General features: G+C 36.4%; 1 protein-coding gene across 1 annotated transcript in view; it reads left to right on the top strand.

Moving 5' to 3' along the window:
* grid2 (glutamate receptor, ionotropic, delta 2) overlaps window positions 1-12,065 on the top strand; it is a 724,936-nt gene that overhangs the window by 98,286 nt on the left and 614,585 nt on the right. Inside the window, exon 2 of the mRNA XM_037680996.1 lies at window positions 3,527-3,682. Coding sequence (XP_037536924.1) covers window positions 3,527-3,682 — 156 coding nt within the window. The remainder of the gene's footprint in view (window positions 1-3,526; window positions 3,683-12,065) is intronic.

Genomic DNA, 12,065 nt, shown 5'->3' with positions numbered 1-12,065 from the left:
GTGTGTGTGGTATGTGTGTGTGAGTGTGTGTGTGCATGTGTGTTTGGACATTTGACACTGCGGGATGATAACTTCCCCCGTTCATCACCATCATCACTCAGCACCACCAGCACTTTGCCCTCATCAACACACCGAGACAAGAACACCTAGGTCCAGCCTTGTCACAAATCAACTATACATCAGCTGTGTGTGTGTGTGTGTGTGTGAGAGAGAGTTCCTCCAAAGTCATTATCCTTGTCAGTCTGTCAGAGTTGCTGTCGCATTACTGTCATCAGCTCCAGCCTCAACAAGTACTGTGTGTGAGTTTGTTTAGGAGACAGTGGGATGGATCCCCTCATGTATTGTAGAACCCCCCTGTGTTTTGGGTAGTGGTCCTTGTGAAAAAATGTAGGAGGAAGCTGGTCAGAGTTGGGAAAGTGAGAACGAGAAGGGAATTCAATGACAGAGCGGGGTGCTTGAGTGATGGTCAGAATGCAGGAGGCAGGTGCAGAGACCGAGTCAGACGGAGAGGGATTTTGCAGAGCTCACAGCCATTTTACCTTGAAAAAGGCAAACAGATGGCAACATCAAAACAGTTAGTGACCTGAATGATTAAATCCTAATGCTGCTCTAACTGTTTTAACATTTGAAAATCATTTGTCAGGAGCACCTCTTTCAGCACTGCCCTCTCTTCATTTTGCAGGAAATCATGTGAAAAGAGGAGGGCGACTGACTGAACTAAGCAATCATTTTCAGTAGTGCAGCATTATTATGGCACAATTATTTGATCGTTATAGAGTGTAGAACACACCGGTAATAATTCCGCACTGGAAGATGTGCCATCCCATTTTTTTAAAATGTTTTCAAGAAAATGGAGGTGTGCTTTGTATGTTCAACATATGACGTGTGGGTATTTTTTTTCAAGGGGAAAAAGTCACTGGATGAACTGGGTGTTCATTGATGAGAGCTGTTTTGAAATCTGATTATTTAAACTGTACAATTTTTGACTTCTAGAGGAAAATGGAGTGTAGGTAGATTAGAAACAATGAAAAAAAAATTACAAACAAGACATTACTGATTATTATCTCTAACATGGCATTTGCTGTAATTCTAAAGTTTTGAAATTAGATTTTTATTGTGCTCAATGGATCAAAATAGTCATTGTTGGATGTTGGTTTCAAAGAGATCTTTAGGAATAAAGCCATTTACAAAGAGAGTATACATCACTGTGCAGCTTTTAACATATGTCTGGGAACATGTTACTATGGCAACATCACTGTGCAGGCTCAGATTAAAGGAGCCATTTAGTCAGCTACTGTTTTAAAAAAAATGTATCACGAAACTGTTCAGCTACTCCTTGCATTGTTGTGCCAAAAATAAAGCATAGCTACAAAATAAAAATTAAATAATTTCATTAGAATCTACACAAAACTACTAAAACCAAATGTTCTTCTGTCAGGTACATTTTACTGTAATGTTGTGGTAAAATCAGTCATCTTCTCTTTTGCTCCAGAAGCCATAAAGTCTAAAATTGCCTCTGTTTTTCACATCCCTGCTTAAAAATTTGTACACATAGTTTCCCAGCAGTGTCGTCCTCAGATTTGAAGGCCATTTATAATTCAACTCTAATGGAATAGTTAATGTCTTTGTGTATCTTACTATTGTGTTTTCAAGCCCTTTTTTTTTTATCTCTGTTCATTTATACTGCATGATTATAAAACCAACCAAGATGCAGCCGTTAATGGGGAATTTATATTTTCTGAATTCCGAGGATTTAAATGATTGAGAAATACATATTTAATGAAGCCTTTTGATGAAGAGATGGTTAGATTGCTGTTTAATTGCCTTGAACAGCATGCAGTTTCGAATTAGGTGTGTGTAAAAGCAGTTCTGATGTTAATTGTCCTTCTGGAGTTGAACTTTAATACGTTATTTAAATTAAAAGCGATTGGGACAGATGCCGGAATTCAAGGTAAATGCTGGACAAAGAATGCTTTAAGTTAAATTTAATATAGCACACTATTCAATTGGATGCCTGGAAAAGGTAGAGGCTAGTGCACTTCCATTAAACAATGAAGAAGATGAAGTGATCTTACTGACACACCCTGAAATGATGATACTGACTTTATGTATTAATGCATAAAGTTTCCAGTATGACTTTATCCAAAGAACTGCACTTTGCACCATCCTGCTTTCCTTTAGTTTCTGTGAAATTTAAACCTTAACCTTTGCGGTATTAATATCAGACTGTCAAAGACCAATTACTTAAACAGCCCTCTATAGGTGGTAGCAAACAGCCTTCAGCCAAAGTACTTTGATCATTATTGCAAATGGCAAACTACTCCTTAAACACATCCACAAGCAGATATTCTACATTCACACAATATGAAAGGTTAGCAGTGCTTCACTTCATTGGATTGCACAATTAGTACCTCAATGGATTCAGGGCTAAAGTAGGTCGAACTGAAAGGCTAAAAGGGAAGAAAAAAGAAAATAATAATACAGATAGCACACCGTTAATTGTGTGTAACAGTTTAAAGCAAATACCAAATCTCTATCAATCAGTCAACACTCTTTGTCGCCTCATCCATTTGTCTCTGCAGGCAGCCTGACATTTAATTGTATGACTAATTTCGCATTGACTAATGGGAACTTTATTGGTTACAACAGATACTAGCACACCATCAACACTTTATTTATTTCCCTTTGTGCAGCAGTCACTTTGACTGTCTTTGTGTCCTGCTTGGACAGTGATTGAGTTTAAAATGAGCAGTCCTTCTAACAACAACGTCCATGCTCAATAATCCAGGTATACAATCCAACATTTTTCAGTCTGGTCATCTGGACAGTTTCTTTTTTTTTGTGGTGAAACGTTTCGCCTTCGGTCCGGAAGGTTTCATCAGTCAAGGAAACGCACAACAAAACTGATTCTTCCCCCAACAGCTTACTCCAAAGTGGAACAAACCAGTTCTGCTTGTGATAAGACGGTCTCTTTGGTACGCCCCTCCTCCATTGCCGGCCCTCTTCCTTGTTGACAGTCTTGTCAAACTGGTTGAAAACAACAGTCTTTCTAACCCATTTCTCTCTTTCACCATAGTTCAACTTTCCTGAGACCCATTTCAGGAAGTGGATACTTAAAATCCTCATTTCTGGATTTGACCAAGCATGCTGTTATGAAATAAAGACTTTCACTCTGTCTAGTTTTAACATATCCACATTCTATGAACACAGATTTGTTTCACATACTATTAACAAAAGTGCTTTAAATTAGGTTTCTAATTGTCATTCATCTATTCTTTTAATATGATCAAAATTTAAATTAATGCAACTTTAATTATTTTAGAAAGTTTCTTAGCAATTTATTTGTCATCAAATTGGACATTTTGGAAAATACAGTGTTCGTTGCTCGGGGAAATCGCACACATTTCATTCCTAGGTTTAGATATTAAGATATACTAACTCGTTTAGAGCTGGATGTTGTTTTCTTAATTTAACTTTATTTAACTTTTTATGCTAACCTTTAACTTTTTTTTTCTGCTTTCAATAGGTGCCATCTTTGATGAGTCAGCACGGAAGGATGATGAGGTTTTTCGTCTTGCTGTGGCAGATCTCAATTTGAACAATGAGATATTGGAAACCGAAAAGATCACCTTCTCTGTGGAATTTGTGGATGGGAACAACCCTTTCCAGGCTGTACAAGAAGGTAGGATGAAATAATCTAGTTTATTGTCCTAAAGTTTATTCTATCAGTATGTCTGGGAACAGCTTGGTTTAGCTGGGGCATCATTTTATTTCTCCTTCTGTCCTTGAAATTAAAATGACTCCTAAAGCCTCAGTTTTAGAACCGAGGCCATGGAGATAATTTTCACCCAAGGGCAGCAGGAGGGTTGAGAGGGAGAACATTGTTAAAATACTGTACTAGTCTTTAGTGTTGAAGTGTTGAGCATAATTTCTGAAATTATCAGCACATGCTCCCATCAAACAATTAATTGTATTGTTTAGTTGTGACACAAATTTTATCTTAAAATATCTTACAAAATCGTACACATTTTTAAAAAATGTACTCAAATAATTGCTTTGCACTTTTTTCATTAAAAAAAAATCTAAATTGTGAATGTCACTAAAGTGTTTATTTTATTATTGTTATTATTATTATGATTATTTACTTTTTAAGGTCTACAGCTGTTATGTGGATTCCAAATATTTTATTCTTTCTATACCACCATGTCATGGAATGTCATTGAAAAAAGAAAGTAAAATAACAACAAAAAAGCAATTAAATCAACTCAGTGTATTGGGAAGTGTGTTGACAATTCAACAACCATCGATGCAGGGCTGGCACAACAACACAAACTAAATGTAATAATGTTGACTAATTATGACCTTGTGCAAAACCAGAAGAAGCATGCACACAGACAGTGTCACTTCTAAAGGGGTATATAGAGATGAGCATAGCACATGTATACAAGTGTGGGGGTTGGGGTGGGGGGGGGGGGGAGGTGGGAGCACAACTCAGTTATATAACTTCATCACCAGAAATGTTAACAGGTCATCTCATCAGCCTGGAAACTCAAGGATTCATTTATTCACTTTTTACTCTTTCAAATTCATTGTAGAAATAAGTAAATCTTACAACCATAGGACTGTTAAAGAGGTTGTCTTTATTGCTTGGCAATTTGATCATAAAATGCAAATTTACAGAATAACCCCCCCCCCCCCCACACACACACACACACACACACACACACACACAAAATCTGTCTGTCTGTCTGTCTATATCTATCTCTCGGCTAATTTGACATAACATTCCATTGAGCAACAGAGAATGAGTGACTAAACACAGTAGAACATTCTGTGCTTGGCCATTCACAAGTTTTTGTGAAGTAGGTGAATACCCAGTTATTATCTTCATCCAGATGATTAACAATTAATGGTTTTATCTAGGAATGTAAGTGATGATTTTTTTTTAATAATTATCTTCAGTAAAGTGTAGAATGTATTACATAGACCACGGCATACAAAATAGACTGATTGGATGCAGCGATAGGGAAAAAAGAGCTACATCATAAATTGGAATTAGATGAATGTGACAAACTAATGCTATCTAGCCTCGATCTGCCTGGACTATCACCAATTTGACTGGCTGGGGAAATGTACAAAGCTGAGCTCACTGAAGTCCTTCTTGAAGAAGCTGGGTCATAGCAAAGCATTACAATACCAGGAATGAAAAACGACCTTTACTTTATGTACACATTGTAATGGAAAATCTGCACATTTGTGTGCTTTTCATTTCTTCTTTCACACCATAGAAATTGTGAGAATTAAAAAAAAAAGCCATGTAAATAAACATGACACCATGTAAATAATCTGGAGTTAATGTATGTTTATCAAATGCTGCTAGATAAATTATTCAGTGACATTTAGAGGGTTAATAATGAATTGCCACAGCTAACCATTGGTAAAAAGAACCCACAGCCGTCTGTAGTGTGATAAACAGCAACATTAACCACAGGTTTTTCCTTAAGAGCTCAATTTACATACATGAAATGTTACAGTGTAATTAGCATCTTGTCTTTCATTCAGATTTTGCAGGCTTTCCAACTATAATTAGCAGCAGATTTGCAGAGGTAGTAGCTCATTATGTAATCATCATTTGGGCCGCTCTCATAAACACTTTCCGTGTGGAAAAAAGAGCTGAGGAGGTGTATTTGGTGTGGGATTAAAAGGAGATCACTCAGCTTAGAAAAGAAAAAAAAATAATGATGCTGCAAGAGAGATGCACAGATTGGGAGGGGGATTCTGGTTGTGATCTGTCTTTCTCTGTAGAATAATGAGGTAAACGAGCCTAAGCGTGTGATCAAAGTCGAATTGATAGTCTTGTCATGATTTGTGTGTTTAATAATCCTGCAATTCAAATTTCAGCTCCCCATCTCCAGTGTTTATGGTGGTGATAAACAGAGCATCATGCTAATTTATGATCAATGAACATTTGTTTTAGTACAATGAAGAAAATTTAACACACATCGACCTTTCTTTGTGTGCCTAATTTTGTCAAAAGAGTAGAATAAATTGGGTTGAAAATAATTGATTTTTGTTCATCTTAACAAAGTTACCCTTTTAAACCTGTCAAAGTTTGTTCAAAGGTCTTAAACTTTTGGTTAAAACATGTAATTTAGAGCCCTGCAGTCATGGCCACAGTTGTCACTTGGTACTAAATATAATTCATTGTGAATTGGATCAAATAATAATAATAAAAATTATATAGACATATCACTTTTTTTTTAAAATAATTGTGAATTAATGGTATTGTAACTAGACAGTGAGGCCTGCAGGATCTGTGCATTGCCTACACCTCTACACTGCTGCAGGTTTAACCTCTAACCTCGAACATGTCTTGTAATCAAAGAAGCTACTTAGGTGAACAATTAAAAATGACAACTACTATAATTATATTTTTGTAAATGTAAAATATAATACTTTTGAGCTGTCAGAATTTTATGTTTTTTTTTTCCATGAAAAAGATTAATTGAAAAAAAATGTGTGCATGTGTTTAAAACGATCTCTTCCTACATGGTGCATGATTGTGAGTTGTCATCTGTCTCCTGTATTTACATTTTACTCCCTACAGCCCATCCCCTTATTTATATTGTCCAGCTAGGGTAGACGGTACTTGTGAAGCAGGTGAAGCAATGTGTGGTGACTGTCTGTATTCATGCCACTGTGTGCTGGCTCACGTCTCCATTGATTAAAGCAGGAAGAGTCACCTAATTGGATAACAGTTTATGGAAAGTAGGGGGTGAGAAAATAGAAACCAGAAGGTGACCACAGGAGGGAAAAATAATGAAAATTACTAATTCTGGTCCTGGGCTGTCAGATTTTGTTAGGTACTACATCTTTGACTCATAAAGTGAAGAACTGTATCAAAATAAAAAGGCTATATTTTATTATTTTAGTAACGAAAGATTGCAAGTAATTTAATTCCTCTAAATGTCTTATGACAAATCCAATCACAAAGTCAAATCAAGTCCTTCAAGCCATCCTTTGGATCAAACTTGCATGACATACACAATACTTTAATGCTGAGACCCACAAGATAAAAAAAAAAGAAACAAGTAGTTTGAATTTGTTTTCAACAGTTGGCTGTAGACATATTTCTTCAGTTGTTATTCTGTTGCATTTTAAACAAAAATGAAAGCCATTACATTTTTTATATAATCATGGTATAATAATAATAATAATGAAAAAACTGCCTTCTACATCTTTAACAATCTTAAATTAATAGTGCTCACAAATAAAAGAGGCTATGGAGATTTTCAGCACCAAGGACAGCGACCGATAACACGACCAGTCTGAGGAGCGTCCTGAACAAAACACAATGATTTAATGATCCATCTGTCCGTCTTTTACTTGCTTTTCTATTCTGGGTCACGGGCAGCTGGTACCTATCTCCAGCAATCACTGTGGAAGGAGGCTACAGTTTAAACAGGTTGCAAGTCAATCAAAAGGTTACATAGAGACAAACAACCATTCACACACTCACTCGTCCTTGGGGACAATTTAGAGTTAAACTAACAAGGATGTTTAGGGTTTGTGGAAGGTAACCAGTGTGCTCAGAGAAAAGCCACATCTGCACAGGGAGAACCTACAAACTCCACCGAAAGGCTGAGAAGCAAACCTACAACCTTCATGACAGCTCTAACAACTGTGCTGCCATGCCAACCATAGTTGTGAATTAATGCATATAATTATCTAAAACAGACTTCATATTTTGCTTAATAAAATAGAATAAATAAGCCTCTCTTTCCTCACTGTATTGGTTTCCAAACAGGCAATCATTTGCATTTTGTTTTGAAGTTGGGGAGCTCTCTATAAACATTTACAAAATGTGGCAAATAAATACTCAGTGCAATATATGAACCAAAGTGACTCTTGTAGTTTGATGTGTGTACAAACTGAGTGAACAAACATGCAAGTCTGGTCATTCGGTCACCTCCCTTGTTTAATGAGCTTTCCATGAAACTGACAGCCAATCCAGAAAGCTTTAGAATTGTTATATAGAGATGGGAAGCTACCATGAAGACCATCGTCCCAGTATCCATGTCAGGCAAGATTTTATGAGAAACAACAGTGACACTCAGTTACTCAACATATGACTATTGTATTCTAGGGATATTATGGAATTTACTCTGATTTGATGAGATAAAAATGAACTAGTAACCCAGAAATCTAAGCACCATGCCTGGCAGAGTTTAACCTTTTTCTCCAGAATCAATCCATCACTGAGCTTTTTATTTATTTTAGCAGCAACTGCAAGAACTGGTCAGTGAAGTGACAGTAAATCTGAGTGCAAAAAGGCTCTTAAAAATATACCGCATGTAGCTCAAAATGTACGAGTGGCCTGACAGTTCACTATTCATTTATTTTATACAGTTTGTTTCTGAAAGGCAAAGACACTTTCCAGACTTTAAGCCCAAATTACACCTGAACAACATGTGTCTTAAAATACTTTGTACTTCCCTTTCAAATGTTTGCACTCTCATTACGGAGTAAAAAAAAAAAACCAACAACTTAAAATTAAAATATAAATAGTATTTAATATAAATTAAGAAATCCTGAATGGCAGCAACTAGTTGCAGTTACTTCACCACAAGAAGGTCTAACATTGAAATCCCAGCTGTGTAGGATTTTCTGCAAGGGGTTGGCTGTTTTCTTCATGGATGCTTGAGTTTCTCTGAGTACTTTGATTTACTCCCACAGTTCAAAAACATGCATGTTGGTTTAATTGGTAAAACGTAAGTGGCTCTAAAAATCACTGTGTGTGTTTGCATTAGTTCAACCTTTTAACTCTTAGACGAACACCACTCCATGCTGTGTAAAGCACCACACCATCGGTGCAGCTCTGCGCACGTTTGCACTGCTTAAACAAATGAAGTAGTCATTCAACTCACACAGCCAAGTCTCACCGCAGACCTGGTCAAGTCATAAATTATTTCCAAGCCCTAAACGTAGCAGCATCCTAAAACTTGAGATAAAATTATTATATTATTTTATCCTGATAACAACTGAAATTAAATAATAAAAAAAAGAGCATCTTGAGTTGCGTCTGGTTTGTGCTGTACTTCTGTTAATGCCCACATTTCCTTATAGCCTCATAGGTATTTCTACCAAAAAAGTGGAATACATTAGCTTTGTGGTATTCTGTGAGTTTGTCTGATTTTAAAATGTGACATACATTTTATTCATCTTTGTGGACAGATATGTCTGTTGCACATCCTGATGTGTGTATGTGTGTGTTCTGTAGAGGACAGACCAGAGACTGTATTTCCTGATAAACTGAGAGCCTCATTTTACCTTAAACTAAGTACTTTTATATCATTTTATGTTTTATGTCCACTTGTTATTGGACTGGGGTGTCAAAATGTATTTAAATTAGTCATTTGTTTAATTGATGTATTCTGACACAGTGGCACTTGTGCTTTAGCATAAATGATGGTTAAGTAAGCATGAAGATAATGTCCTAAGGGTGTGAGATTTATTTATCTTCATGGGTGTGATGAGAATAATAACATCAGACTTTGCTGTGTCAGTGACTGTGGTAGTATGAATATGTAACATAAAAAAACACAATCCACATTCTAAAAATAAACACCAAGGCTTGATCAAATACAGGTTTCTACCTGAATTGTTCCTTACTCCTTAGATTTTGGTGGTAATATATTTTCATTCAAAACAAAAGTTTAGAAACAATTTTAAAGCATGGCAGTGTGAATGTTTGCTTAAAATCTTGCAATATTCTCAATTTATAAATTATTCATATGCCATTTAAACAATTTACGAGATTCCCTCCTCTGCTTGGATACCTAAATGAAGGAATCCAAACACAAAGAGAAAAGATCTGTGAAAGTCAACGCACTAAATTTGAGACAAATAATCTGTAACACAGAAATGTATTCACCTGTGATGAACTGCATAAGAGATAGTGGTATGAAATTTGCCACTTGAGGCTTTTTTTTTTTTTTTTTTTAGGCCATTTTAAATCAGTCTGTGGTTGAAATTTCTGTAACTAAAAATCAGACCACTGCAATCAACCTTCACGGTACGCCTTATGACACGGGTGCTTGTTCACTGATTACTGACAAATCTGAGGGTGATATTCACTTGGTTTGTGATTGGTTGGTGATTCAAGGCTAGTTCCTGAACCTTTTTTTGCCCACCATGATTTTTATCAGTCATAGTTGTCAAGTTGATCTCGTTGTCACATTTTTCATGTCTATAACTAGTCATGTTTGGTACCCATATGTTTTACACTTAGAAGGTGTCCCCCTAAAGCCTTAAAGAGTTTAAATCTGTTTTTAATACAACATTCACATGGTTACATTATACTTAAGCTGCTGTATTGTTGATACTCTGTGATAGTGTTCCCTTAGATGAGACAGTCACTTGACAGGTAATCAGGGTCATTTCCTTGATCAAGTAAAAACATAAAACTGAAAGTGTTAAATGATGCATTCATTTTAAATATTTATTTATATCTTATAGCTTCTTCAAAGAACAAGCCACCGATCTATCTTTCACATGAAAATAAAACCACTTTAATTAGTTGTCATACTTAACTTTTAAAGAAACACATTTTCATTTATAATGGAGCAAATATATTTATTTTCAGAAGTAGTGCTTTCAGACCACTCTCTGATGAATCTGTATGCTGTCATGAATGTTTTATCTGTATTTTTCATTTACTTTTGATTAACTCAACAAGGATGCAGTGTCCTCCAATGGCATGCTGCATTCAGACTTATTAATTCAGAATAAATGAAGATGTTTTACTGGAGCTAGTTAAGTACACCAATAGGACATTGAGTTTTCAGCACTTGTCTCTTTCACTTGTAGAAAACTTGGCCTTAAAATTGAATCTGTTTCTAATGTAAAAAGCTGGAGAGAATTGTTTAATATTTTGGCAAGTTTTTTTCAAACTCGTGTTTGATTTTGTTAAAACCTGTTGGTGCACTTGTTTCTGTAGGCAAAAAACAAGTTCAATAAAATTGATTCAAGAACTGCTTTTAGATTCAAAAGAACCACTTGGGGTGACACGATGGCTCAGTTCAAGGTTCTTTGTTGTCATTCACATCACGTGTGGTACACGAGGTGGAACAGAACTGTGCACTCAAGGTCCCAGTTACAGCAAAAAAAAAAAAAGCAAAAATATAAAGTATAAACAAATAAACCGTATATAAGGATCTAAGATGCATGCTAAACAATAATAATGTATTATAATACTGTGTATTAAACAGCAGCCTGAACATGAACAAGTGAACAAGTTGGTAGAACTGTTGTCTCCCAGTCAGATGGTCACTAGATTTAATCTGTCGGGAGCCATTCTGGGTGGAGTTTACATGTTCTCTTCGTGCAGGCGTGAGTTTTCTACGGGTACTCCAATTTCCTTACACAGACCATTAACATACATGCTAGGCTGATAATCTTACATATACCTAAACATACCTGGGATTTTGTCAGTGTGGTTTTATATGTCCATTTTTTTTTTCTTTCGGCTGCTCCCTTCTTTAGGGGTTGCCACAGTGAACTAAGTCGCATAAAAACTTGACAATTATTTTTACGCTGGATGCCCTTCCTGACACAACCACAGACCACTGAGCTACCACAGCCCTCTGTGTGGAGCAGAAAGCTGCCATCTAGGGCATCTGAGGGAGCAGATGGAGGGGGTTAAGGGCCTTTCTCAATCAGAATCAGAATGTTTTCATTATCCTTACACAGTGAAGTACAACAAAATTACTTTCTGTATAGCCGTTCTAAAGATGGACAGAAGTGTAAAGGGAGCTGCAGCTTCTAGGATGTGTTGCCCCCTCAAGGGCCCAGAGTGGGGCAAATGAGGGTGGAGGCAAGTGTGGGGGCTTCACCTATCCCACTTACATGTTGGTGTTGTTGGTACTGGGAGTTGAACTGGCGATCTTCTGATCAAAGGCCCTTCTCTAACCTCTGCTCCACCACTCTCACATAGGTCACCCAAAAAACCCAACATGTCTTGGCTTAAAAGTCAACATTTCAACAACGTGGTTTTATATGTCCTA

This window comes from Nematolebias whitei, chromosome 8 (genome assembly GCF_014905685.2).
Source record: "Nematolebias whitei isolate Nwh7 chromosome 8, NemWhi1, whole genome shotgun sequence".
In the NCBI taxonomy this organism is placed as follows: Eukaryota; Metazoa; Chordata; class Actinopteri; order Cyprinodontiformes; family Rivulidae; genus Nematolebias; species Nematolebias whitei.
The sequence above is the reverse complement of the archived record's forward strand: the minus strand, read 5'-3'. Positions and strand labels throughout refer to the sequence as shown.